Source organism: Calonectris borealis, chromosome 3 (genome assembly GCF_964195595.1).
Source record: "Calonectris borealis chromosome 3, bCalBor7.hap1.2, whole genome shotgun sequence".
NCBI classification, from domain to species: Eukaryota; Metazoa; Chordata; class Aves; order Procellariiformes; family Procellariidae; genus Calonectris; species Calonectris borealis.
Window position 1 is genome coordinate 332911 of NC_134314.1, and position 27965 is coordinate 360875.

General features: G+C 49.5%; 2 protein-coding genes across 4 annotated transcripts in view; one reads left to right on the forward strand and one right to left on the reverse strand.

Annotated features, from left to right (window-relative positions):
- The window catches only part of NRBP1 (nuclear receptor binding protein 1), a 44230-nt gene extending 41949 nt beyond the window's left edge, over nucleotides 1-2281 (reverse strand). The window contains exons 1-2 of the mRNA XM_075144662.1: nucleotides 2184-2281; nucleotides 1749-1971 (exon numbers count right to left, since the gene is read on the reverse strand). Of these exons, the coding sequence (XP_075000763.1) occupies nucleotides 1749-1955 (207 nt within the window). The 5' untranslated portion in view covers nucleotides 1956-1971; nucleotides 2184-2281. The remainder of the gene's footprint in view (nucleotides 1-1748; nucleotides 1972-2183) is intronic.
- A 987-nt stretch (nucleotides 2282-3268) lies between these two features.
- On the forward strand, nucleotides 3269-27731 carry PPM1G (protein phosphatase, Mg2+/Mn2+ dependent 1G). Of its 3 annotated transcripts, none has more exons than XM_075144665.1 (10): nucleotides 3270-3445; nucleotides 8680-8749; nucleotides 18854-18939; nucleotides 20863-20995; nucleotides 22481-22950; nucleotides 23385-23522; nucleotides 24320-24554; nucleotides 26011-26140; nucleotides 26455-26557; nucleotides 26996-27731. In XM_075144665.1, the coding sequence occupies exons 1-10, from the start codon at nucleotides 3326-3328 to the stop codon at nucleotides 27194-27196; spliced, it is 1686 nt and encodes a 561-aa protein (XP_075000766.1). In that variant the 5' UTR covers nucleotides 3270-3325; the 3' UTR covers nucleotides 27197-27731. The 3 variants fall into 3 exon arrangements, with proteins under 3 accessions (XP_075000768.1, XP_075000766.1, XP_075000767.1); XM_075144666.1 differs by lacking the exon at nucleotides 3270-3445 and adding an exon at nucleotides 7342-8513; XM_075144667.1 differs by lacking the exons at nucleotides 26455-26557; nucleotides 26996-27731 and adding an exon at nucleotides 26265-26427 and having other exon boundaries at nucleotides 3269-3445.
- Nucleotides 27732-27965: the final 234 nt, after the last annotated feature.

Below are 27965 nucleotides of genomic sequence, written 5' to 3' on the forward strand. Positions count from 1 at the left end.
CAAAACAGAATTTAACCGCATGATCACTAGAAGCCCGTGTTTTTCATACACACATGTGAGACATAGGGCCCACACATCGGCAACTGCAGCCAGTATTGTCAGCACCAAATCGGCACTTCCTGCGGGGAGGCGGTGCAAGCGTGGCGGATGAAGACTCAAGAACTAGAGGCCCCAAGTTTACCCCAGGCCAGTCAACAATTCGTTCTGGGGCCTTCACCAGTCATTCCACCTGCAAGGTGGAACAAAGCTCATACGTTTAACGTATAGAGGGGGCTTGCCTTCAAACCAACCAGCCACCCTCGTTCTCAGGCTAGAAGAGAGTAATTTAGCCATGCCAAAATTTTAAGGAACTTCTTCTGTTTGGGCCTTAATTTGTCTGCAGATGGGGAAACTGAAATCCAAAGAAAATACTAGAGCCTACCAAATCTTACATTTACGTGGGAGAGTACAGAAAAGCCCGGAGGGAAATTCATCTTTCTGTATCAAAATGATTGGTATTAAATAAAACATTTAGAAATAGAATAAAACATGTAGAAAAGACTACACAAACTGAACATCAGCTTTGTTCCCCAATGTGTGTCAATTCAGCACAGATCATAGGAAAAAGCACTTCAGGTTATCATAAGGAATATATTGTGGAGGATAGAATTAAAGCTTCGTAAAGATACCCTCCCCATTGCAACCCAAACTGTACAGCTTCACCAGAAAAGGCACATTCTTAACTACACCATGCTAAGATTTGGCTTACGTTAACAAAACCAATACAGCTTTCAAGCAAGCAAAGGTAAGGAGCTGTGGGTAATCTTTGACCTCCAAATTTAAATCATTATAAATCACACTTTCACCACCACCAGAGTTTGAACTACCCTGTGTCTGCAATAATGGATAAAGCAGACAAACCTCTATGCTCAGCCCTGACTTGGCTGAGAAAAGCTACATCAGCACTTGTGCCGCAGCATTGGAGTTAACATTCTGTGTCTTTCAGCAACTACCACAGCTATACAGCTTGCCCAGCCAGAAGCAGAAACCAGTTTGTGGAGACAGCCCCCAATAAGATAAACAGAGCACAGCAAAGAGTGGAAAAAGGGAGAGGTCCAAAACAATAAGATCTAATCTACTTGTGTCTTCATACAGGACAATTCTGATATACGCACTGAGAAGTGGATGCAAATCGGACAAGCCAAGAAACGAGCCTGCATGAACTGGCTATGTTTTATCCTAATTGAAGACTTCAAAGCAAACCAAAACCAAGGCATAATTCAAAAGCTGACGAGACTGGGTAACTGCCTGCCTCCGCAGCAGGTACTGCTCACTTCACACTCCCTAGCAAACACCAAGGACTATCTAGTCATTGCTCTTCATCATTCCCAGAGTGAAAGATCTGTGAAACGAGATGCACACAGGAGTGCTGGAGACACTCCCTGCTCAACACAGCAGCAACAGCTGGCCCTGGCACCCTCCGTACAGAAGAGCCTCCAGCACAATGGACGTGCAGGGAGAAAAGCAGGCCGCACTCTGGCCTCGACGTTCTCGAGCCCGAGAAAAGACGGGCTATCCATCTCCCTACCACCCCGGGAGCGTGACAGGCCCTGGCCGCGGGGGCCCGTGCTGACCCGGGGACAGGTGGAAGGAGGACAGCCGGCGGGGCAGGACAAGAGCTCGCCCGGGCCCCAGGCCCCGCCGGCCTGGTCCGGGTTCCCCCGCGCACCCCGGCGGTCCAGCCCCGGGAACCGACCCTCGGCACCGACCTCCTCGCGTCGCTTCTGCCAGCGGCCGCACGGCGACTCCTCGAGGATCTCGGACTCGTCCTCGCTCTCCTCCTCCTCCTCCTCCTCCGGGGGCGCCGCGGAAGTCACCGGCGCAGACACTGAGGTCATTCCCGGGCCGGACGACGCGGACTCCGGCTTTGAGTCGGAGCCGCCGCTCGGCACCTGCTTGGACTCGCCCTCCGACATTCTGCGGTCACACAACCTGCAGGCCAGAGGCGCGGGCGTGAGGCGAACCGAGAGGGCTGTGAGACCAGACCAGGCTCGGCGGGCCGGACCGGGCCGCGCCCGCCAGGCCTGTCAGCCGGGGCCGCGCCCCGGGCCTCCTGGCGGCGCCCGACCGAGCCGGTTCCGGCCCGAGGCGGAGGGCAGCACGGGGACGGGGTGGGCAGCGGAGGGCGGGTGCCGTGCACTTACCGGGCTCGCCCGGCACCTCCCGGTCCCCAAGCGCGTCGCTACTCCGCCGACGGGCCGCCGCCGCTAACCGCCGCGCTGCGTAACGCGCCGTCCGGGGCGGGGCTTCCCGTCCGACGGCCAATCAGAGCCCGGGAGCGTGCCGTCAGCCTCCACGAATTAGTCGGTGGGCGGGGCTCTGGGCTATATAACATGATAGGGGGCGCCCGCGTGCTTAGTATGCTAAGAGCCGTGGAGCGGGGTGGGGAGGGTAGGGCGACTTGGTCCTGTGCGATAGCCAATGAGAGCCCGGGAGGGGGGGGGGGGGCGTCAGCCTCTGCTGATTGGTCGGTAGGCGGGGCTAAGTTTACACAAGGTGGTGGGGGCGCGCCGGGGCCCGCACTGTGTGAGGGGCGCTGGGGGCGTCCTCGCGCGACCGTGGGCACGCGCCGAGGGTGCGCCGCTCCGGCCGGGCGGGTGAGCGCGGGGCCGCCCCACGCCACGGGCAGGCGGCGGTGCCGCCGGTCCCAAGCGCCTTGTCCCCCCTCCCCGCCACACGATGAGCGTGCTCGAAGTGCGGCTGCTTGGGGCGGCCGCCGCCTTCGTCTCCCCTGGGGCGGCAGGGCGAGCTGGCCTCCGAAGGGCTGCCGCAGCCCGCGGATTGCGACCGGGCCGGGGGAGACCGCGGCACTGGAAGGAGGGAGCTGCAGGGCAGCTCGCGGCCAGCGGCGGGCCGTGGTGGGCAGTCCCGGGCGGGGCCCGCGCACCGCTGACAGGCTGGCGGCGGGACCGGTGGCAGAGCCCCTAGGGCCCGAGGCCGCCGAGCGGAGCGCGCTCCTGGCCCCTGTGCCGCGCTAGCCGCCGCTCGTCTCTATGGTAGGCGCTTCCGGCCCCTGTGCCGCGGCCGCGCGGGCTGAGCGCCGTCCCCCCGTGGCGACTCTATAGCCCGCGCTTCCGGTCGCGCGACTTCCGCTCGGCGGCTCGTTGGTGGGTGGTTGCGCCGCCCGCGCTGCCTCGCCGCCCGCGCTGGGCCGCTCGCGCCCTCGGGTGCCGCCCGGTACGGTCCGGTCGCGCGCGGCCCGGCTGCCGCCGCACCCGCCGCCGCCCCTCCGCGCAGGGCCGCCGCGCCGGGAGCCGGGTCCGCCGGCGGAGGCCGCCGCGGCGCCATGGGCGCCTACCTGTCGCAGCCCAACACGGTGAAGAGCTCGGGGGACGGGGCCGGGCTCGGGCCGCGCCCGCTCCACTTCGGCTTCAGCGCCATGCAGGGCTGGCGCGTCTCCATGGAGGTGAGCGGGGCACCGGGCGTGGGCCCCGGGCGGCCGCTCCCCGGGTGGCCCGGTGGCGCCGGGCGCAGGCTGCCGCGGAGCCCCCGGAGCTGCGGCCCCAGCTGGGAGCCTGGCGGGGAGGCTTCCTTCTCCCCCGGCCCTTTCTCGGTGACCTGTGCCGTCAGGCGGGCGGCCCCTCCTTCCCGCGGGCGCGAGGCGCTGAGGCCGCCGTGCCCGCGCCGGCGGGGCGGGGAGGGGCTGCCTTTCCCCGTGCTACCGTGGCCTGGCCGGAATGCCCGTAGGCTGTCGCTTTTCCCGGCTTCCGCGGTGACCCGCTGGAGAGTGGCCCCGCGTCGCGGGGGCACCGCGCGGTTTCTCGTCGGGGGCTCTCCCGGCACCTACAGCCCGAGAAATCCCGGCTGATTTGGGATGAGGGCATGAGAGGCTTGAGTTAAAAAGTGGCAGAAAGGACAGTTCGGTGCTCGGGATGAAGCACCGGATGAAAGCAGTTGAAAAATCCTTAGGCAAAATCCCTGCTTTTCTTTCCAGGCAGAAATGAAGTGTCGGTCTCTCTCTATTCTCATTCCGCCTGGTTTTATTTTTTTTTTCCTAGGCAAATTTATTGGAGGAATTTTCATTGCTGCTCTTAGCCTTCTGTAGCCAGTCCTGGCTTTACCATCCTATTGGCTAGGCTCGTTGTGGGGCAAATGAATTATCGCAAGATAAATATCTGGCTGCAGGAGCCAGGTGTTTGCCTGCGCTCCTCCGGGTGGGGGAGCCTGCTGGAGCTACTTTGTAAAGCTGCTTGTATGAGGGCAATGCCAAGCTGCTGGGATGACTACTCTGCCTTGCCAGCAGTTACTCGTTCTTTGAATTTAACACCCTCTGTGAGTACCATTAATGTGCTGGTTTATTTTTCCTTCTAGGCAGCCAGCAAACAAGCTGAATTAGATAAGGATTAATATTGGTCCCTGCAGCCCCCCCAGGGTACATCTTCTCTGAACATGGCAAAGCAGCCTTCTTGTTTATAGCCCTTTGGCTAGTTTGGAGAGGACGTCCCACTCAGACTGTCGGGGATTGATTTTTTGAAAATATGGTTTCATGAGCCACACTATCAGATACTTTACTGCTACTGAAATGTTAGAGCAGTCCTACTGGTGACAAAACAACGACCAGGTGTTTCCTCTTTTCTGTGTGTATCAGAGCTTTGTGAAACCATGGGCTCTAGTTTCCAGGGTAGAAGAGGCAGGAGAATTGGTGCTTGTGCCCTTAAGATACACTCAGAGTATGCGTGTGCTTAGCTGACTGTGACTGATAGTGTCTCAACTGGTCCATCCTGGTGACCTCTGGAGGGGTGAAATGGTGGCACAGAGACATTACTGGAACACTAAGGTGATGTGCAGTGTAATCTCTGCAAGGCGATTAGCACATGTAAGAGTTTGAATGCAGGCAGCGTTCTGGGATTCTTGGTGCGCAGAGGCTGAAAGTGTTTTAAGGAGATGGGCTTGGATGAGGGAGAGCAGAGAGTTGCCCCTATTTACAATGCTGGTGGGCTAAAGTAGCCCTCCCACAGATGGGACATTGGCTCATAATTTCACTTCTTTGAAGTTTGTTCTTGCTGCTGTTGACCTTTACAGAAATTGGATGAGGCCCAGAGCTTGCAGCTGTGTTTTCTGCACTAGCCAACACCTTTGGCTTATCTCCCTGCTGGCAGAAGCAATACTGAGGACATTGGTGTAGACACGGCTTAGCAGTGTTATCACAAGAAATGAGAAGACAGCAGGAGCGCTTGTGTTACAGGTTGAATCTGCTGCAAATTGCTTCTGTGATGGGAGAGAAACTTGTATTGTTTCAAATACAGCTGAGCAGAATTTGATGGTTCTGTTGCATTTTCTTGCGTTGCAGTGCTATGTGTGTCTTGTCTTGTGATTTTTCCTTTTCTTCATGTTTAGTTGTACTTATGCTCTTCTCTTTAAGGCTTGGAGAAAGTTCCGAACAAATGTTTACGCTTAGGGCTTTAGTTATGCGTTATGTTAGTGAAGCCAGTCAGAGTGTGTACGATTGGTAGGACGCAGGCATTTTTGAGTAGCAGAAATCTGTGTTAAGGAGTTGTCTGTTGCCTTCAACTTACGTTTTAGGAGCCTCCAAGTGAGGTAGGTATACAGAACTCTGAAGAAATACTGTAATAAAAATCCATTCTTAGTCCAGAGAAGTTGCTTTGTGAATAAGGAAATGTTTTGGGCAGATGAGGGACCCAAAGGATAAGGATACAAAAAAAGTAGTGTTAGGTACTATGAGCAAATAAGGAAAGAGAAAAAGCTGTAGACGGCTTTATGGTACAGAGAGGAGTGCTCTGGGATACAGCAAAAGGTGCAGGAGGCACTTTGGAGGTAGTTGGATGGGGCCTCTCTGAGCTCTTTGGTGCTGTTCTGACCGTATCTCCAAGATGAGACACTAACAACCCCTGTGTGCAACTTCATTTCACTCCTGGGCTCAGAAAAAAAGTCCTTGCTTCAAAAAATGCAAGAATTTGGTTCAAAATATGGAGATTTGTCAAATTAATTCTCAGTTTTAACTTGTTTGCTAATTTCAACTGAATTTGGTGTTTGACGGTTCAAACATACTGTTTTTTAGTGCTGCTATAGTAACCACTGAGGTAGCTGGGGGACACCTAGAATCATGCCACCCTTGAGAGGAAGGCTAGTTAGCAGGCATCCAGGCTTTGTGAACTCTTGCTCGGTCTGAAGAGCGTGAGATCATGGTTACTTGGAGGACAATCGCTGCAGACAGCTTACCAAGCCTGGAAGCAGGGATGGAGACTTGTAACTGACAGCCTCTTGTGCTGGCGGCACAAGGTGGTCTTAGTGGTCAGCCAGATGCTCTCTGAACTGCTCTTAGTGTTGAAAATGCCAGGGACTAGTGTGCAGCCTGGCTTGCGGAGCCACTAACACGCGTGCTCAGAGCAAGCCCTGCGTGCAGCGTGGGAGCTGAACCGTCTCCTACCAACACTGGCCTTGTTTGTCTGCCCTCCTGACTGCAGCTCCCTGGTCCGGGGTCAGGACAAGTTGCGGTGAGTGCTCCACGAATGGAGTAGAGAGACTGTTTTTGCTGCCAATATTGGGTTTCCTCCCCAGCAGCATTTGCATTACTTGCTCTAATTAAACTGCTGTTTAGTCAGCTGGGACTTATCCCAGGTACTTTGTTATGGTTTTGCTGTCTCACTAGCTTCTGTAAATGCTCTGAACAGTAGCATAAAAATGCTGGTTCTTTGCTTATTCTTGTTTTTATTCGCTATCTCCAGTGAGCTCTCTGTTTAAATTTCCTACATCATAATTCAGAGTCTTTTTTTTTCATTTTGAACTAAGGTTGTAACTTGCCTGTTCAGACCCTGTTTTCATCACAGTGTCGGGAGTTTCATTGCACTAAGTGCTGCATAAACCCAGAACCTCTCTTTTTCTGTTTTCCTTAGCACTTGATAGAAATTGCAGGGGAATGGAGTTCTCTTCTTATGAGATTGTGGGACTCCAGAGGGCGAAGAGCTCTTATCCAAGGAGTCCTACAATAAAAAAGTAGAAGAGCTCAACAGTTGCTTGACTGTGCAGCAAGTGTAGCTGTGTGTGTATAGAAATTTTGGGTTATGGCTGGCAATGTGGTCACATCCAAATCTTTGAGCCAACTGTCTTGGAGTAAGCACAGTGTTTTGGGGCAACTGTAGCACACTTAACTTTAAGGTGATGAACTTGAACCACAGGAAAGAGACTAGATCACGTTGTTTAAAATATCACAATTGTTCTTGAACAAAAGCATGTGGGGTGCGGTCAGGCTGTAAGTTGGTAGGTTAGGGCTTGAACTGTAAGGAATGTTAGGAGGTTAGCTGGGCAGGGGGAGGGTTTAAGAGAAAGATTCAGTCCATCCATCAGTTCTAGGCTTTGAATTGGAATAGCCAAGTTTGGTTTGCTTACCCAGAGGGTGAAAAAGGTGAAGCACCTGGCTGTAAAATCTGGGTGGTGCCTTCTACAAAGTCTGGTGTTCTTATGAGAACTTGTGGAGAGGAAGGTTGCTCTGTGTATATAGCTTATATGTTGTTGATCTTCATAGTTTGGGAGCATGCACAGGGAAAGGCTGGAGGCAGTTTGATATTTAAGCCCAAAATGCCCCTGGGACACACTTTCCCTCCAGTTTGCCCCCGGAGATTCTCAGGGTTTCTGGAAAGTTGCCAGAACCAAGCTGTCTTACCTTAGGAAGTGATACCTGGGTTTGTTCTTTGGGTTTTGCACTGGTTGGTTGTCCTTTGCTTCACTGCTTAAAAGACACTTGAGAGAAACCAGGCTCTTTGCCTTGCTTGTCAGGTAGCTGTGCCTGAGGCCGGCAGTGCCTTCCTGGAGCACAGCACGTGGCAAGAAGAGCAGGAAGGAGCCTTTGTCCCAGGAGAAGGTTTTCTAGCCCAGTTGTTTGTTCTCACTGGATGTGGTAATCCTGTGTCCTGCAAGGCTGCCCTTCATCGGGCTGTTCAGATAGACAACTGTTGCCGCCTGTGACCATATGCACCAGGACAAGCAAAGGCAAAGCTATGGTTGGTTGAAGGCAGGAGGTCAGGAGGCTCCATGTTTGACCTGGCTTCATCAGTGCATCGGAGTGGCTTTTCAGTTTGCATGGCTCTTGTTTGGCAAGAACTGGGGAAGAGAGCATCTGCGGGAACGGACAGACTCCATGGGTGACCCTCAGCCAGTTGCATTTGTCTGTGTGGGGAAAGTTGCCAGTGTATCGGTACCAGTATAACTTGTATTTCTGTAGCTACGCTTGCCTAGATAGCTCTCAGCCTAGGTACCAGTTTGTGCAATAGAGCACAGCTTGCGCCTCATGTTCTTTAAGGACTGTGAGCTACTACAGTAACGCAGGCACTACAAGTACCGTGAGCAGAGGGATTTGATTCTGGCTTGAGCTTGGCCATATCTAGAGGAGTTGTACTGACGATCTGAAGGGGTCTCCAGTACAGTCTCATAGTGACAAGGCTGCGTTACTGCTCTAGCACAGAGCACACCATAACGTTAAAGATCATGCCCCCTCTTTGAAGATGAGTGCTTGCCAGGTAAGCTTTTGAGAATACGAGAGGAGGCTTTCTTACTGTTCCTGCTCTCCCTCTAGATTTGAGAATCCCTGTGTCAGTGCTCATAGCCTCCCTGCTCCTTTCTCTCACTTCTCTGCGGGGCTCTAATGCAATCCATGTCATTCCAGACTTTTGCTCTCTCTTTCAGGATGCACACAACTGCATACCCGAGCTGGACAGTGAAACAGCCATGTTCTCAGTCTACGATGGACACGGAGGTAACTGCATCCACTGTTCTCTCCAAAGTCCTTCGGTGTGGCTCTTCTAGGCTGCTCAGTGGCTGCTGGGGCAAGCATCTATCTATCATTAGAAATCTTACTCCTTCTTGGGAAGCATTTTGTTTGATAGATATCATTGACTAAGGTTCTGAAAGTTTCTTAGGGTTTCTAGAAGGAAGGTCAGGGTTGATATGAAATTGAAATGATATTTGCATTCCATCTTCTAAAACTTTTAAGAATGGCTATTTTCTTGGTGAATAAGCTAGACAGGATGGTCACAGAAGAGTGGTGGTAAGAAAAACTGCATGAGAATTGGACCAAAGGTCTGACTCTAGTCAGTATGTTCTGGTGGTTGCCAGTACTGGTTGCCCAAGGAAAGAGTGAAAAACCAGAACAGGCAGATCCATTCCCTGACATACCTTCCCAGCTTCCATTCCCCCTTAAGGGCTCCCTGAGCTAGAGTCATTTGATCTTATAGACGTGCTCAAGTCTTCTTGATGAACTAACTCTTCATGAACATGTCTAATTGCATTTTAAACCAGGGTTATATGTTTGGTGATTATTTGCATAGGATGTTTTGTATAGAACTTTATTATTTGAAAAAAGACTTCGATGTAAATCTGCTGCCTGATAATTTCACTGCAACATCCCTAACACTTATGAGAAATTAGCGAATAATCACTCCGTTAGCACTTTTCACTTTCATAATTTTGGACTCCATGTCCTTTCTTCCAGTCAGAAGAGTCCTAGACTCGTCTCTGGTCATAGAGCTGAATCTGTATTATTAAATAACAGCAACACCCATTTTCCGGTCCTGAGGTCAATTGGCACAGTCTGGCCACACTGATGCTATTAAACTGTCTTAACATTTAACATAGTGTGGCTGCATCCAAACGGACTGTTCGTTCCTGGTTCCTACTAGATCCTGAACTGTGTCCGGAAATTATGAGAGTGCTAACTAACTTATGCCAAAATTGTGCCATGGATCGTTCTAGTAATTTTTAGCATAGGTGATGAAATGGGCCATGGAACTCATTAGGCTACTGTTGTTGGATATAGCTACGGATGCCAAACATTATATTGTACCACAGCTCTGATTATATTTGTCCTTTTTTTTTTGGACATAATCTTGCTCTGCAACATGCTTTTAGTTAGGCTGACTAGAACTGCCTATAGCTTTTAAGTTACGGATATACCGTGAGTTTATTGACATAAATGTTTTCTGCTTTCTTCTCACTTCCTTTCCTAACAATTCCAAATGACGTATTAGCTGTTTTGATACAAATAAACTCTAAGCTGACATTTTTAGAACTCTGTCCCCAGTTTCTTCCAGATCTTTCCTAAGTGGTAATAGATGGCTTTGAGTCCATCTAATGTGCATATGGAGATTGGTTGTCTTTTCTTTTTTTCATGTTCTTGTCTTTGTCAATGAGGAATTTCATCTGCCAATGTTATGCAAAAGCATAAGATTCTGCTGTAAAATTTTGCAAATTATTTTAGTTTTGATCATCACTTCTTTCCCAGATTATTTATGTAGATGGTGAACAACTGAAGTCTTCAAGGAACATTCCCAGTAGCCATCCTCCATTTTGAAAACTGTCTGCTTCTATCAAACCTTACTTCTTTTCCCATGGCAGCTTAGTATGTGAAACATTTGATGATTTATTTGAAAGCTTTTTGAAAATCTATGTAGAGTAAATCAACTAAACTACCTATTTCCTCCTGCTCATTGACTCTTTGAAAAAACATTGACCGGTTTGTGGTATTCTCTGCTGTATATTTAACCCCTGCCCATTCTACCATATGTATCCATGTATATGCTCTTACAATTTCTACTGTTTGCTGCATTCACATACCAGATATGCTGGTCTGTAGTGTTTTGAACCCAGTTTCCACCACTCTCTGAGGCTTTTTAATTTATTTTTTTGGTATGATATGTATGCGTTTCGTTTCTCTGATAACGGAGCAGATTCAAGTGGACGGTTATGTACCGCAGTTCATGATTTCTCATTTTCCTTTAGAACTGAGTTATCTAATTCTGCCCATTTGTAAATAAGAGTTTAAGATCTTTTTTAGCAATAGTCATTATTAAAAAGATCAGCCTGAGTAGGTAGCTGACTAGTAGTTCTTCAAAAGATATGGTCTCAGTCTGAAGCATTTAGATTAAATGTTTTGAAATTATTTTCCTCCTGATCTTCATCTTAGAGTGTGCAGAGACCTGGGTGGAGCCGCTGCTGAAATCCTGAAGATTGTCTTTGAGAACATTAGGATGATGGGTTGGTTTTGAAAGGCAGAGAAGGACAAAGGAAAAAGGGTATAGGGATTTAGCAACTATCCAACTTAATGTTATTTCTTGCAGGAATTCAGAAACCTTTTGTAAGCATCTAGCAGATACGAAGATAAGTAGCAGCTAGCAGAAACTGGTCAAGAATTAATAATATCAAACCGATCTATTCTTCAGATCAGTGTGTTAGTTTCTCAGCTAACAGGAAGGTCTGTTTCATGTGTTGGGTTTTAGAAAGACTTTTGACACTCTTATGACATTCCCATTAGTGTAGGACATGAAGTAATGTGTGTGGTTTTTTTAAAACACAATAGGAAAGATTCAAGGTAGATATTAGGGAAAGGCATTAATCACAATGGCAAAGCACTGGCATGGTTTTCTAACTTGTGTTTTAGATTTTCAGTGATTGAATCTCTGCAGCTCTTCGTAGACAAACCTTATCAGGAAGGATACGGATATAGTTGAACCTGACTCTGAAGATCAACTTTTGCCCATCCCTACTTTTGTATGTTTATATTGAGGCATTAGTTCTTTAGTTTGAAACAATTCCTCAGGTCTGTCCCATGTAAAAGAAGGGTGGGAACCTCTCTAAGCTTTATTAGCTGCCAGTGCAGAGAATGAAGTTAGCTTTTCTTTTACACCTTGCTCATCTATCAGCCTTAAACTTTATTATTGTGTTCCTTGAAAAAAGGTGGGGTTTTGGGGTTTGTTTTTTTTTTTTTTCATATTTAGCTTTCCATTTCACTCATCAGTTTTTCTTTTATGTTTTCTCCCTGTGGACAAGACTTCCAGTTTTTGAAAGATGCTGCTGGTTTTTTGCCTTCCCCAGTTGCCTTTTTACTTGCCCTGGCCTCCCTGCTCCCAAATCTTGGAGAATGATATACAGGTACCCTGCACCTCCAGTGTGGTGTTTCTGATCAATCTCTCTTGCTATCTGCACATGCTTTATCCTTTTAGTTGTTTCTTTTCATTTCCTTTTAATAAGTGTCTTCATTTACACATAGCTCCCCCTTTTCAGAGGTCAACATTATCATAGTGAGGTTTTCTTTTTGCTCCTACCAGGGTGTTTAATTTGAATACAGCAAGCCTTGTTGTAATTTTTTTCCAGTGTGTATGCAGAGCAATGGATCTCTCTTGCCCTGTTCTTGGTCGTCTTGCCTTCTGATCTGCCTTAGCATTCTGCCTCCCTGTCATTGTCTGAGGGTGGGAGTTAATATTCTGTTCTTAAATTTTTTCTTTTCCTGTTTTGGCATAGTGTTCCAATCCATAGATTCTGTGATACTTCTTGTTAGCTAGTTTATTTGTTATTTGACTCTAAGCTTGCTTTATTTTATATTCAAATGGTGTGTATGTGTCTAAATACAAATGAAATCTTGGAGTGGGATCTACTTTCAGCCTCGTGAAAATGAGATAGGATGGATTTGTACATGTACATGCACTGAAAAAGATTTGATCTAGGAACCTGTATCTCTGGAGGCCTTTTTCTTGCCTAGGTTTCTGCCCTGAGGCTGCTGCCTGTTCTTGTCTTCACATGTCATATTCAAGCCTTTGCTCCTGGAGATAGAGAAATCATACTGCAGTGAGATTCCAGCTGGGTCTTAGGTACTCTGGAGCCAGCCTTGCCTGAAATGCCAAGATAAATTCCATATTTGTTCTATATTTCATCTGAATGTGACTCCTGCTTTTAAAACTGAATCAGATGTGGGTTTTGGCAGTGGCATCTAGCCGTGCAGAAATATGCTCTGACACCTGAACTTCCCCATGTATGCTTTCACCTTTCTGCGTGGTCTTTCAGACATCCTGAAAACATGCTCTCTTATAAATAAAAGCGGTTCTTTTTATAATTTTGTAGGAACATAAAAGTACGCACTCTGGAGAATCCTCCAGCTGTTTACTTTTTCACTGAATTCAGTGCTACATGTTACATATTTTACTCTAGCCTCCTGAAGACCTTCCTACTGCTGCATCTGTGTCGCGTTAAGCAGGAAATGCAGCTGAGGCTTTGGCATTTCTTGGCTGGATGCTGCTCCTCTAGAAAACATTAATAAAATGATTAATGGAGACTTTGAGAGTTTTACAGTGTATTTCACACTGGAGACATGGAAGATGTGATCCTGGATTCATTGTTGGTTATGTATTATGGTTATATGTGAGTAATTGTATTCTCTAAGTGTTCGGTCCCTGAAGCTTTTGGAGTCCCTGGCAGCTGAAGGCACTCCACACCCATGGGCACCAGGGCCTGCTTTTGTACCTCTGCTTCTCCTCTGTCCCACTTCTTGGGGAAGCGTGAAGAAGTGGAAATTGTATTTAGGGGGTTTTCTTTTCCCTGCTGCCTTAAAACTGTCAGCGCCAGGACTCCTATTGCAGTTTAAAATGCACCTTGGAGTGTATAGAGCAACAGACTTCATTCCTCCCCCTGGGGAGTAGTCCTGTGGTCTTGCCCACCTTGGTGAGGGGAAGAGCCTGTGTGGCAGTTCCTCACACTTATCTTGCTGTGCTGTATTGTACTCATGCACTCATCCTTCTCTTGCTTGAACAAAATTGTTTGTTTTCTGGGTGCTTGCATCTTTGGAAAATTCATTCCATTTTACTGCTTTGCAGGTCAGTTTTGTGCTTCAAAGAGCACTTCCCAACTTTTTACCATTTTGCTGGAAATGTTGTCTCAAATGCTTGTTACAGGTTAGGGCTTAGGAAACTATACAGCCCTAAGAACTTAATTTATTGCTGACAGGTATTTTCAGCAATAATGCCCAGGTGGGCCTGAGTGGTTTGGGGAATATTTTATCCTGGTGGATTGTCTGTTGCTTCTCTATACAGCTGTAATAAGAGTGTAAATTTGTGTGTATAACAGTAACTGCAGACGTGAGGGAAATTTTAATTTTGGGACAATGTCATGGTAGGTGAGGCACCATCAAAGAAAAGCAGCAAGAGGCTGTAAAAGGAGTGGGGAAGCCTTTTGCTCTGAGAACTTTGTGATCTGTCCTGGGAGTCACTGTTACTCAGTTGCAACTGGTATCTCTTTGATAGTTGTTCTCCTCCCTAATTCCATGCCACAGGCTAGGATATCATGGGACTGAATCCTTTGATCCCTAGTGGAAATGGCAGGGAGGACCTTGATGAACAGCACCAAGCAGGACTGAGGTGTCTAAATCAGCTCTCGTAATTAGCTGGCTCTCCGGCCCTGCTGCTGATGCCCTCATCCCTGCCCTCAGAGGGAGGAAGAGAAGACCTTGATAAAATGTGGTGGGGTGGGCTGATTTTGGCATAAGTGTAACCAAATCCAGTAGTATGTTACGTAATGAACTGAAAGGAGCCATTAGCGTCCACCAGGTAGTTACACTGGTTGCACCCAGGCTAAACTGAAGAAAGGCTCCCTTGCCACAGCTGGCCCTGGTACGCAGAGCCCACTCAGTGTGCGAGTCAGGACCTGGAGTGAAGTAGAGCTTCTCATTGCACACTCACAATGGCTTTGTCAGTGACAAAAACCTGGTGGGTTTCTTGCTGCGACAGGTCCAGAAGTGCCGAGACGGAATATTTTAGTACATCTGTCTGCATGTAGAAGATTAATTCCTTGAGCCAGTTCAGTTTCTCTGGCCACTGTGGCAGCAATGTGCTTTGAGTTACTGACTCAGCTTATAAAACCCATTAGATCTCACTGGGACTGCTGTGCAAGCAGCTAGATCTGAGGTCTGTGTGCTGGGCCGATAGCTGCCTCCTTTGCACCAAAGGGACACATACCTATTAGATCTGAGGACTCGTTTTGATGGATCATCTTCTACAGCCAGAGGACTCCAAAGGAGAATCTTGTTTTTCTAGATGTTTTGGTTAAAACACTAAGTGAGCACCTTTGTATCTTCTGAGCAAGGGAGATGGGGTACCGTCATGACCAGCTCTGCTCACAAAGGGTGGTCTGGTTTGAGGGTGAGCTGCAGCCGATGAAGAGAGAAGTCTAGGAGACTCGCAAAAGGGTCCTGTGTGAAGCCTCGTCAGTTTGCAGCAGAAATGTCTTTTGTGACATCTGTGCTGGAGCTGCACGGGAAGCAGCACAGTGTCTTCGGTGGCACCTACAAATTCTCTTACAGTACTTTGTCTTTGGGTAGCTACAGTCAGGCACATCAGACATTCCCAGATCACGGTTTAATTTCAGTGTCCCTGTTTCAGAGAAATGGCTTGTTTAACTGCCAAAGCTTTTCATATTTGGGCTGGCTTCCTGCTTCTGTGGTGACAGAGCAAGATCTTTCTCTGTTGCATTGCTTTGCGTGGTGCTGCCAGGCTTGTGGAAAGCATCTTCCTACGGACTGTGCTCCAGCCCTGTGCCCTGCCTGCTTACAGGGGACATACTGGGGACAAGGCTGCAAAGCTGCCAGTGGCTTGCTCAGATCAAGGTACTTGTTGCTGTGAAGAAAATCCCTGGTCCCTAGCTGTGGCAGAAAGATTGCAACGTTCGGTCATCTTTTCCATCCTGGTGGGTGATCAGGTGTCCACGCTGGTATTATTAGATCTGCCAGCTGCTTCCAGTAGCACAGATGGCACAGAGCTGCTGCCTCATCTGCAGACCCTGCTGGGCAGGGAAGGGGGTACCCTTTGGTCGCTTTCTTCTCCCTTTCTGATCTCAGCAGGTAGCTGTGGCCAGTGCTCTTCTGCCAGAACAGTTACCTGGTACAAGTGATGCAGGCTTTTACCCACCCCGTTCCTGTTTAGCGTTTGTGTAAGACCATCGGGGAAGCCTCTGAAGAGCTGCAGGGCACAGCATGCAGATGACCCACCTGTGTCTCTGTCATACGCTCTGGATGATGCAGTTCAGTGCGCCAGAGAGTGTCGAGATGAAGAAGAGATGTCGGCGCCGTTATGCTGGTTCAGATTGGGCAGGCAGGAATGATTGCAAGTTGGAAGAGCAACCGGAGGAGATTGCAGGTGCCTCCTGCGATGACCAGCAGTCGTGTCAGCAGCCCACTGGACCTGTTCCCTGTCCTGTAGTTTCTGATTTGGGATGAGATATTCCTGCAGTTTTCCTAGTTTTTCTCCTCCTCAGACTGCTGAGGCATGCTCAGTGCACTGCCTTGCTTACTGGCCAAGCCTTATGTGGGAGTGCGTTGCCGTCACGTCTAGGTCTCGACCAAGGTGCCAGCCAAGTCCTGGAATTCGCCTGGAACAGCTCTGCCCGTGACGGAGCCCTGTGTCCCCACAGTAAACTGCCCTGACCGCCTTTGGGACAGGCTGGTCCGTTCGATCCCTGTTGTATGAGTGAGGACGTAGCAGCTGTCGGTGTTCTCTGCAAGTGCTTCAGGACTACTGTTTTATGGCCTGCTAACTTATGCTCTAAGTAAAAGCAGCCTAAATAAAAGGACGCACATAGTGTGCTCCTGGCCTGTTGTTCCAGGACCATCTCACGGAGCGTTTGGATCTGCTGGGTGGTTTTCTGCCATGGTCCAAGGCTGTGCACATTTTCCTTGGTGGCCATACCTCTCTGAGCAGCCCCTGCTTACTCCCCCGAGTTCATCAAGTGATTTGGAAGCCAATCACTGTCATTATTCACCACTCCCTCTGTATATAATTTTCTCACAGAAATTTGGTTTTATTCTGGCTCTTTGATAAAAATGTTACAGTATCATCTGGAGCCAGTCCTTCAAGACTGCATGTAAACACATCTTCCCATGTGATTCTTTGCTCAGTTTCATCTCATGACTGGTAGTTGGCAGTTCTTTAATCTATTCAGCATGTGCTGTTTTGAAAGTTTATCTTTTTAAGCAAAGTGCTGTCTTGTATATGTAGGTTATATACCTTACCTAAACCTGTTACACCAGCATGCTTAGTTTTATCAGGCAAAATCATAGTACCTTTAAGAGCAGATGTTGAGTTGAATTGGCAAGATCTGCTTCCATAAGCCCATGTCAATGGACAGTAATTGTCAGTCCTCTTCATTTTTGATCCTGTAAGGGCCAGCCAGTCTTTTGTTTTTCTGCCATTTTTCTGTGATTGTCAGGCCGCCTTGGTGTTCCCTTTTAAGTTCTCGTTAAAATGCTAGGGTCACTCCTATTTCTCTCTCAGTTCACTTATTTTTCTATGATCTTCCTTTTTCCCCCCCGCCCTCCCCTCTTCCTCCCACTCTGCATTTTTGAGAGCACGGTCAGAATAGAGCGCAGTCTCTTTGTTGTCTAGAGCCGCAGCATTGAACTTTTTGCAGCGCTGTTTTAACAGCAACCATTTTGCAAGGTTTCTGTTCTTTGTCAATGGCCACTTGATCCCTTCTCTGCAGGCACATTTGAAAAGTCCCTTGTCTGCTGTTTCTTTCTTTCTCTCAAATCTCACCATCTTTTCACTTACCGCTATGTTCCCTCTGCCTCTCCCTTTGCTCAGCTGATGGCTAGCTACTTCCCACCCTTCTCATACCTCCCCCTTGATTCCCCTGCTCCCCTTTCCTTCACGCAGCTTTGCTCTTGTGTGCATTACTTCTCTCCGTGCCCAGCTACCTGCACAGCCTCTGTTTGGCTGGAAGAATGGGAGCGAAGCTGGGATGTGCTAGCAGGGAGATCCAGAGTTGAGTGGGTGTCACAGCTCTGCTGTAAAAACCTTCCTTCTGTAGCCAGGAGGAAGGAGCGTGCGTGGCTCTCTTGCCTTTACCTATAGCCATAGGAAAGCCGGCAGTGTGCGGAGAGTCTCTGGAGCGCTATGCTCAGCCCACTCATACTACTCCTCCTTTGCCCTGTGGTAGAGAATGGCTCATCCAGCACAGTCTTAAGCACGGTCCTGGACCCTGCAGCTGGACCCCTCTGCCTTCTGGCGGTCTGCCCTGCTCCCCTCTCTGTCACCCTTCTGTGGCTGTCATTTAGTTTGTTTCTCAGTTTCTAGCTCTAATTTTTCTTTCTTGTGACCTGTGAGCCAGGTTCCTATGCCCGACATTGTTCTTTGCCTCTCCTATAAAAACCTAAATTACTAGACTGATCTCTCGCAAGTTGCACTGTTCTTTCTGGTCTCCCTTGCCGAGACGAACTACAGAAATTCACAATCCCTCACTGTTTAATCTTCTTCCTCTCTTAATAGCACCTTCATGATCACAAAAAATGTCTCCTGTGCTCTGTTGCATACTTGACAGTATTAATTACTGAGCTGCTGGAGTGTTTCCAGCTTTTAAAAATCTTTCAGCTGCTCTAGGAGTGGGTGCTTGGTTTGTGTTGTTGACTGTCAATCCAGGTTATCCTCTGTGCTCTTGGCAGCCTGGTGTTCTGGCCACTGTTCACTCATGCCATGCACACACGCACACCTTCCTGTACCAAGATGACTGCTCTGCCGATCAGGAGCCCCATCTTCCTGAAAGGCTTATCTCAAGGCTGTGGTATTGTATTCATTGATCTAGAACACACACTAGAATACATAATGCTTTTTGTGCTGCTCCTCAGATGTCGGTAATGCTCTGAGAAAGAGCTTACATTGACCAAAAGCTTCCCTTTTCCCCTGCTTGTTGTTTATACCTGCGCTTGCACGTGAAAATAGAGCTTCCCAGGTAGGATGGGACTAAACAGTTGGCCTAAGTGCCAAAATGGGCCTAAGCTCCCTTTCAGGAAGCTTATAGCATTGGCCAAACCTGATGGGTAAGAACTCATTGAGGTTTGCCAATGGTCATCAGCAAATCCTGCTGTCCTGGAGATGCAGCCTGCTGGGAGGTAAGTGAGATCCCCAGCAGCCTGTTGCTGCCTGACTTTTCCATGTCTGGGTTAGTTCTGGTTTGCGTCCCAAGATTTGCCTCAGGAATTCAGCTGCTCAAGAGTGCGTTTTGCTTCTGGGAGGAGCAGCCTCTTTAAATGATTTCTGCTCTCTTTCAGGAGAAGAAGTTGCCCTGTACTGTGCCAAGTATCTTCCTGAGATAATCAAAGACCAGAAGGCCTATAAGGAAGGCAAATTGCAAAAGGTAAGAATCTAGCTCTGCCCTGAAACAAGTAAGCACCAATGCAGAAGAAAGCCCTTATTTAGGTACATAATACTTATGTGCAGGGCCCTGTCCCTCCAAGGTCTGTCTGCCACATCTTCCATTTTAATTTCCCTTCCTTGTTTCTAGGAGTGTACACCAGGTGTTGATTGTATTTTCAAAGATAAATATTCTATTTTCCAGCTTTCTTTTTTTGCCTTTTTTTTTTTTATCTTCAGACTAATTCCAGTCAAAGGTGCGGGCTGGTTCTTTGCGTGGTTTTGGTGGGTTTTTTTTTTTTGGGGGGGTAGCTTTTGTCAGAGGTGGGACGTTAGTTCATGTCTTGCTTCCACCAAGCGATCCCTCTGTTGTAATTCTCCCTTATTGTACTAATGTCTGATCTGACATCGGGGGGGTTGGTGCTGGCACCTGTACCGGTGTGGGTGAGGGGAAGGCAGTCCCTCCAGAACTTCCATTTACATCTGGACTGAGGATAGCCTACAAAGCAAACTTGAATCAGTTTGAGGCTCTTGCTCTAGGCTAAAACACCCAAGTATCGTGCTTTGCTGATCCCAAGCTGGCTGTGCTCGCTTACTGCAATAAGCCTGTCTGCTGAGCAGAGGAGCCTGCAGGCTGAGCCGTTCCCCACAGTGGGTTTGAATGCTATCCTGTCCCCAAGCCCCCTTTGGGCTTCAGCAAGGCTTTTGACGGTGTGTCCCATAAGATCCTCCTAGAGAAGCTGTTGAAGCGTGGGCTGGGTGAGCAGACAGTGAGCTGCATTGAAAACTGGCTGCATGGCCAGGCCCAGAGGGTGGTGATCAGTGGCACAAAGTCTAGTTGGAGGCCAGTAACGACCGGGATACCCCAGGGTTCAGTACTGGGTCCAGTCTCGTTTAACGTCTTCATTAATGATCTGGAGGAGGGGGCAGAGTGTACCCTCAGCAAGTCTGCAGATGACGCCAAGCTGGGAGGAGCAACTGTACACCAGAGGGTCGTGCTGCTCTGTAGCGCAGAGGGATCTGGACAGGCTGGAGAAATGGGCTGACAGGAACCTCATGAAGTTCAGCAAGGGGAAGTGCAAAGTCCTGGCCTGGGGAGGACGACCCCGTAGCACCAGCACATGCTGGGGGCCACCCAGTTGGAAAGCAGCTCAGCAGAAAAGGCCCCGGGGGTCCTGGTGGACACCAAGTTGACCATGAACCAGTGATGTGCCCTTCCTGCAAAGGTGACGAAAATGGCGTCCCGGGCTGCATTAGGAGTGTTACCAGCTGGTGGAGGGAGGGGATCCTTCCCCTCTGCTCAGCACTGGTGAGGCCACCCAGGAGTCCTGGTCCAGTGCTGGGCTCCCCAGCACAAGAGGGAATGGACAGACTGGAGAGAGTCCAGCGAGGGGCCACCGAGATGCTGGAGGGACTGGAGCACCTCTGCTGTGAGGAGAGGCTGGGGGAGCTGGGACTGCTCAGCCCGGAGCAGAGCAGGCTCAGGGGGTTGAATCCGTGTCTACAAATACCCGCAGGGAGGGTGCCAGGAGGACAGGGCCAGGCTCTTCCAGTGGTGCCCAGTGCCAGGGCCAGAGGCAACAGGCACAAACTGGGCCATGGGAGGGTCCCCCCGGATGCTGGGACACACTGCTCAGTGTGAGGGTGACTGAGCACTGCCACAGGTTGCCCAGGGAGGTGATGGAGCCTCTGTCCTTGGAGCTATTCAGAAGCTGTCTGGACATGGTTCTGGGCAACCGGCTCTGGGTGTCCTTGCTGGAGCAGGGGGTTGGATCAGACGGACCCCAAAGGTCCCTGTCAGCCTCAGCCATTCTGTGATTCTGTATGGTGTGCGTTCTGGAAGAGACTTGATTGCACAGCATGACACGCAGGCATCCTGTAAGGAAGATGAAACTGTGCACACTCTCGTGTCTGTGTTCATATGTAGGCCCTGGAAGATGCTTTCTTAGCCATAGATGCCAAGCTCACCACTGAGGAGGTGATTAAAGAGCTCTCTCAGATGGCTGGGCGACCCCAAGATGATGAAGATGAGAAGGAGAAAGTTGCTGACGAAGATGATGGTAAGTCTGATGCCACTGAATAGACAAGACTGCAGCTCCAGGCCAGGGACTGAGAGCAGTTGGGCCAGGTCTCCTTTAGCAGAAGGTTCTCTGTCCAAATTTCTCAGTTAAATTTCAGCTGGAGTTGAACTGCCACCCCTCAGCACTGTTTATTGCTTTGGGCTGGTGCTAGGGGAATTCTGATTCATTTGGTAGCTTAATCCTGTGAATAACAAAGCAGTCTGTCACAGTGTTCCATAGGGCTTCCTCCATGGGGTGCAGGGTTCTAGGATGTGTCAGAAACCTCTGAGCTGGGAAGTGGGCTAGGTTGTGAGGTGAAACAGTGTGATGTCCAGTGCTTAGTTCTGCCAGGCTGGTGGCAGACACCAGCTGCAGATAGGATTGAACTAGATTCTGGTCTCTTCAGCAGTTCTTTTTCTCACAAAGAAGCAAGTGTGCTTTTCTACCAGCAAATAGTTGCCAGACCATGAAGCCAGCTAGAAGGTGAATCCCAGGGTAGAATCCTTTGCTGCTCTCGGCTGAATATCTTGTGACTAGCCTTGAAGCAGATGTGAAGCGATACCGTCACCTTGAACACTGTGTGTTGGTCTGAAAATGCTGAATTTGTTGGCCCTCGTTCTCTAGCTGACAGGGACAGAGTGGTTTTTTGTTTGGTGGTTTTGGTTGGCTTCTTTTTGTCCCGTACTTTCAGGAGTACATGGGATATGGGTATTTCTTTTCCTTTTGGGATTAATTAGCAAAGATGATGATAACCAAGGGGATGTCAATAGGGAAATGGTGGTCATTGGCTCATAGTTTAGGGAAAGTCATCCTGTTTTCTGTCCAGTGTCCCACTTGAGAGATACTGCATTCACATTTATTTAACTTTAAATGGCAACTCTTTTGCCACTGAATTTGTATCAGACTACATAAATGCCTAAAGCTATTCTATCATCTGTTTGTAAGTGTCTAGATTACAGCTGGTTGGGATCCCTGCGGTGCTTAAGGCCCACAGAGCAACAAAACCTTCTTATTCCCGGTTGCAGTATTAATGAACAAATCTGAACATGAAAGTGGTCTATCTGCTTCCCCTGCAGCTTCAGAGGAGCCTGCGCTCATAAAATACGATGCTCTTTACCCTCCAACCTTACAGCTAATTTAAACACTCTGTGCTGCCTACAAGTCAGCCAGATAGCATCAGAGGCTGGAGGCACTAGGGCAACTCACAGACTGCATGCATCAGATGTGGTTAGAAGCCATTCCCCTGCCATTTGCATATTGTTCATCTGCAGCGCCTGGAAGCTGTGGGTCGGCGCAGGCCTGGCTGCATTTGTGCCTGCTAGTGATCAGCCTGTTAAGCATTGCTGAAACCTGTCTGCAATAGCAACCTCCAGTCAGGGCAGCTCACTGCTGAACCCAGCGTGTGCTGCACAGCTGCTGCTATGGTGATGTATCCTGCTCTCTGACCCTCTTTGTCCTCACCCCCCTCCCCCTTTCCATTTTTAGTGGATAATGAGGAAGCTGCTCTTCTGCATGAAGAAGCCACAATGACCATTGAGGAGCTTCTCACACGTTATGGACAAAACTGCACCAAGAACCTCAAAAACAAGTCTTTAGCTCCAGCTGGGGAGAACGCTGCAGAGGGGACAGGCAAGCAGCATGATGGGGAGTCAAATATGAATGGAGAGGCTGACCCAGGGGAGCTTACCGACCACAAGGAGAGGAAGAATGGGAAGCCAGATGAAGAAATCACGGGTATTTCCTCCACCTCAGACAAAGCCAGCGCTGGAGGCAACAGCCCTGCTCTGCAGAAGCCTGAACTAGGCAAAGGTGACGAGGCCGTCACCTCTTCTACTGGGGAGGCCGGGCCCTCCTGCTCCTCTACGGGAAAGCCCCAGCGCACAACCAAATCCAAATTTTTTGAGGACAGTGAGGATGAGTCAGATGAGGTTGAGGAAGAGGAGGAAGACAGTGAGGTAGGAAACAGCACTGGGAGAGAGTGGCCTTCTGGCTGGGCAGAATGCATTGCTTACTGTGGTACTTGAGCTACGAGCCTCTGGCTCACCCTAGGTGTGTCCTAGGAGTAGGTTTTTCAGGCTGATACTTTGAGACCATCTCGGGGGAGTGTCGGGGATTGTTTAGATAACCCTGAAGGAAACATACCCTCATCTGTGCAGCAGCCATAATGGATAGCCCTTGGTCTTGCTGCATGCACCATCCCGTCATTCACTGTGGTAGTTGAAACTAGCTGCTGTGATTATAGACATCAGGTGTGGGGAAAACGTACCAGGTCATCTCACTCTTCTGGGGCGAACTTATCATCTGTCCCCAGGATGGAGGGACGAGCTGTCTGGGGAGGGCACTGTGAGTGTCCTGTGTGACTCCTGGTGGTATCTCTTGTTTCTTGTAGGAATGCAGTGAAGATGAGGATGGTTACAGTAGCGAAGAGGCAGAGAATGAAGATGATGATGATGACACTGAAGAAGCAGAGGAGGATGAGGATGAAGAGGAGGAAATGTTGTTACCAGGCATGGAGGGGAAAGAGGAGGTGCACACCCTGTTCTTGTGTTCTGCAGCATTTTGTGGAGCCAAAGGCACTTGGTGGGGGGAACTCAGCAAGGAGTTATTTCTGTTCAGATGAGGATAAAACACCCCTTTTGTTCTCCTGAGGCTGAACACAGCTGCTGACAGCCTGACTTTATGCAAAAGGTTGAGGGATAGGGCATGGATCTGGGCAGCAGGTTGAGATAAGAAGAGGCTGATCCCACTGCTGGGTTTGCTGTGTTTAGAAACCGCTGTGGGGGTTGGCGTGGAAGGAGAGTACAGGCAGTAGCAGGACTGCATGCTGGCACTGCTGCTCCTGGGCAGAGCGTTGCTCTTTGCCAGGCCAAGGCTGTGGCTCCTCAGCCCATGGCAGTGCTGACAGATGGGCCAGGAAAAGGGGACTACAGCTTCCAAGGTGCCAACCTTCTCTCTTCGGAGAGATGTTCTGGCTTGCAATGAGGCTTCTGCTTGAGCTGAACTGGGGCTGGAATCGACACGTTAGAGCTGAGAGTATAGCAGGACATGTTGAACACTGGAGAATCCTGAATCACTGATGCTTTGTGAGGCTGGAACGGAGGTATTGCTTGACGACACCTCTCAATGAACACACTCCTGCTGTGTTTCACACTTCCCTCAGGCTTTTCTGCATTGTTCTGTGTGTACTTATGGGAAGAAGGGGTGAGATGCGGCACCTCAGGGTTTGGAACAGTGCTGGTCCTGTGGTGGCTAGTGCTGGTTCCCTTATTGACCTGATATGGAGCAAGAGAAAGGAGTCTCAGCAAAACCATTTCTTTCTTGCAGCCTGGCTCTGACAGTGGGACAACTGCTGTTGTGGCGCTTATCCGGGGCAAGCAGCTGATTGTGGCTAATGCTGGAGACTCCCGCTGCGTGGTGTCAGAAGGTGGCAAAGCTGTTGACATGTCATATGACCACAAGCCGGAGGATGAGGTGGAGCTGGCCAGGATAAAGAATGCTGGCGGCAAGGTCACCATGGATGGGAGAGTGAATGGCGGTCTCAACCTCTCCAGGGCAATTGGTGAGCAAGTCGGGGGTGAACGCTGGCATGCCTGGCTCAGAGTGCTGCGCTCAGGACATCCATGCTCCCAGCGCTTGCCAGCCGCTAAGTTTAAGGAACAGTTTTTAACTGGATGATGAGTAGAACCTATTCAATATTTGATGTGGTGAGATTTCAGTCGAATTAGAGAAAATGGCCATGAAACTGGCAGACATCAGTGGAAAGCAACACCTAGCACCTACCAGGCTCCAGCGCAGGACAGAGTGTCTGAAGCCTCCAAAGCTGTTGTGCCAACAGCTGGGTTGTCAGAAACCACCTCATATAAACTGTCTCAAAACCAGACTGTTGACTTTTGAACAGTATTTTTTCCTGTTAGGAGGCTGTTGAAGGACCTTGGTATGTTGCTTGCTGGGGACCTGACTTTATAGCAGTTTGAGCTCATTTGTTCCTGAGTCAGCCTTGCCTTTTAATTGCACAAACTCCATCCCCCTTGCTGCAGTGTTTTAGGCAGCACCTGACTGCTGTTTGTATTCATCTTTTGGTCTTTTACGAGCAGTGTTGGAGTAATTAATGGCTTAGGAGACTGGGCACGTCTGTTAGCAGCCAAACAACGTCTTGGCCCAGTCAATGGCTACAGTCTGAGCAGATGAGATGCTGGAAGTCATTAAGGAAAGGGTAGTGAATAACACTGAGAATATACTGGGAAATACACAGAGAACAGAAGGAAATGTCAGCAGCTAAGGGTGTGTGAGTGGAGAGCACTTGTGCAGAAAGACCAAAACCATTGAAATGATTATACTAGGGTAAAGAGATAAAAACACATTTAGGATGGAAACTAAAGTCTGTTTATCTAGGGAGACGCTGGCAATTTCACCTACTATTTTGCGGTGGTCCTAGAAGTCCCTTTCTGGGATGTAATTCCACATAAGCCTGCTAGTCAGAGCTGAGGATCAGTTTTTCTCAAGTGAGCTTTGGCTACTGAGGGTTTGGGAAGACCTGAACCTAACAGTGTGATGTGGGCATTGCACTGAAATATCTGGCCCTGGGCAGCCTGAGCTTCTGGAAAATGAGCATCTGGTGTTATCACAGCAAAGCCAAGCTAATGCTGGGGTGAGCTGCAAATCTTGCTCCAAGACATGGAATAGCTCATCTCACGAGCACTGCTGCAGGATCTCAGCCGGTGTTGTCAGATGCCATGTGCTGTTGGCCTGGTGTTGCCAGGGAAGTGGCACTTGGTTTGGGGTTAAGAGATGCTGAACTGGCAAAGGCACCTCTTTCCCATTGCAGGGTAACAGCGTGTTGGGCTCGCCAAAGCTCATGCCTTGGACGTGTGGCAGATTTCTCTGTCTGATGCACCCACAGCCTCATCTGCTGTGGTTGTGGGAGCACTGGCTCCAATTCTTCTGGGGTTGCCCTTTGGCAGGCAGCATTGCCAGGGCCCAACCACAGCAAAAATTGTTCCTCCTCTCCACTACAGGTGATCACTTCTACAAGCGGAACAAGAATCTGCCTCCAGAAGAACAGATGATCTCTGCCTTGCCTGACATCAAAGTGCTGACAATAAATGATGACCACGACTTCATGGTCATTGCCTGTGATGGAATCTGGTGAGTAGTGAGGGAGCAATTGTGCCTCTTGGGCATCACTGCTCTGGTCTTTCTCTGGAGCTGGGCTTCAGGAAGGCCCAAGGGCCCTGGATGCTAATCAGCACTTTTTTGCCCATGACGTCAGAGTGTTAAGTTGGGCCCCTGAGGAGCTGTTCTCAGCTGGAGGGACGTCCCAGTGTGCTGAGCTCTGAACCCTCCTGTTCCTCACTGCACACAGCCTTGTTCCCATCAGCTCCCTGCCATAGCAAGACTTTCTCGAGACACTATGGCATGACTGCTCCCTTCGCTGGTCCTTCTGACTTCTCTCTCTGCAGGAATGTGATGAGCAGCCAGGAAGTGGTGGATTTCATCCAGTCCAAGATCACACAAAAGGATGAGAATGGAGTCCTGAGGCCGCTCTCCTCCATTGTGGAAGAGGTAAGGTCTAGAGCTTCACGGTCCCTTCAGCACACAGTGTTTCTGCATCCCAGCTTGGTGCCTGACTCTACCCTCCCCCTCCATCAGACTGGTTTGTTCAGCACTTGGGGTATCTGGCAGCTCACGGGCTGCAACGCTGGCTGGAACAGGAGCAGAGACGCCTCTGAATTGGGACCCAGTTCCTCTGGCACCCTGACCAGTCTTTCTGACCTCTAGGTTGCTGTCAAGCCGAAGGATTTTTGTCCACTTTCGGAAAACCAGGGCTGCTGAGGCTGTTTCTGTCCCTTGTCTAGTTGCGCACAGCATTTGAGCCCGGCCCGCACTGTTTTGGCCTGGCAGCCCCTAAGCTGCTGTCAGTTGCTAGAATGGGCCCAGTGTCTCAGGTTATTCAAAGTGCTGTGTCCGTGCTCTTTGCTAACCTGTCCTGTCCCTCCTCAGCTGCTGGATCAGTGTTTGGCTCCAGACACCTCAGGGGATGGCACCGGCTGTGATAACATGACCTGCATCATTATCAGTTTCAAACCCCGTAATACACACGCACCTGCTGAAAGTGGGAAGCGGAAACTGGAGGACATGGCAGCACTGGCAGCACCAGCAGAAGAGAATGGCGGTGATAACAAGAAGGCCAAGCTGGAATAGCAGGCCTCGCACAGGGACTTTGCTGTGCGCTCACCAGACTCTTGTTTCTTAAACATGCTGAACTCAAGACTCCGAAGTCTTGTCCTTTTTTTAGCCTTAGCAGAGGCCTTGTTTGTCCGTGTCCTGGTTGGGGGGTGGGGGGCGGGTCTGGTTAGCAAGGGCATGTCGCACTGTTCATCTGTAACCATTCCAAAGAGGGAGCCGAGGGCAGAGCTGCGCGCGGGAGCAGCCACCAGCCACAGCGCAGGAGCCCGCTGCAGCTGGCAGCCTGTGAGCACAGAGCCCAGAGCTTAGAAGAACGACGTCCCCCATTGTCTCCATGTGGTTGTTGCCATTTCTGTGCCTGTGAATTTCTGTTCGGAGGGAAGAACTTTTTCACTGTTAAGGTTTTTTTAATCTGCACCTGATTATTTAAGGCCCTTTCTGTTTTTATTTGTGAAACAATCTGGCTGTGGTGCTGCTGCCACACCTCGTTCTGTTGTACACTTTCAATCAATACTTTTTTCAAACTAAAAGCCCGGAAAATGTAACTGTACTTCTGGTCCTTGGTTCTTTCCTGGAGGTGGGGGGTGAGGAAGGTGGGATGGGGAGGAGAATGTCTGTCCCTGGAGTCTCAGGGCACTGTAGGGGATGTGTCTGCAGCTCACAAGAAGCAGCTGGCTTCTGCCATGTGGTTGCAGAGCGCTAGCCCCTGCTGCAGTGCTTGGGGCTACTGCCACTCCATTACCCTACTCAACTGAGGACAGCGTTGCCCACGGAGCAGGAGACA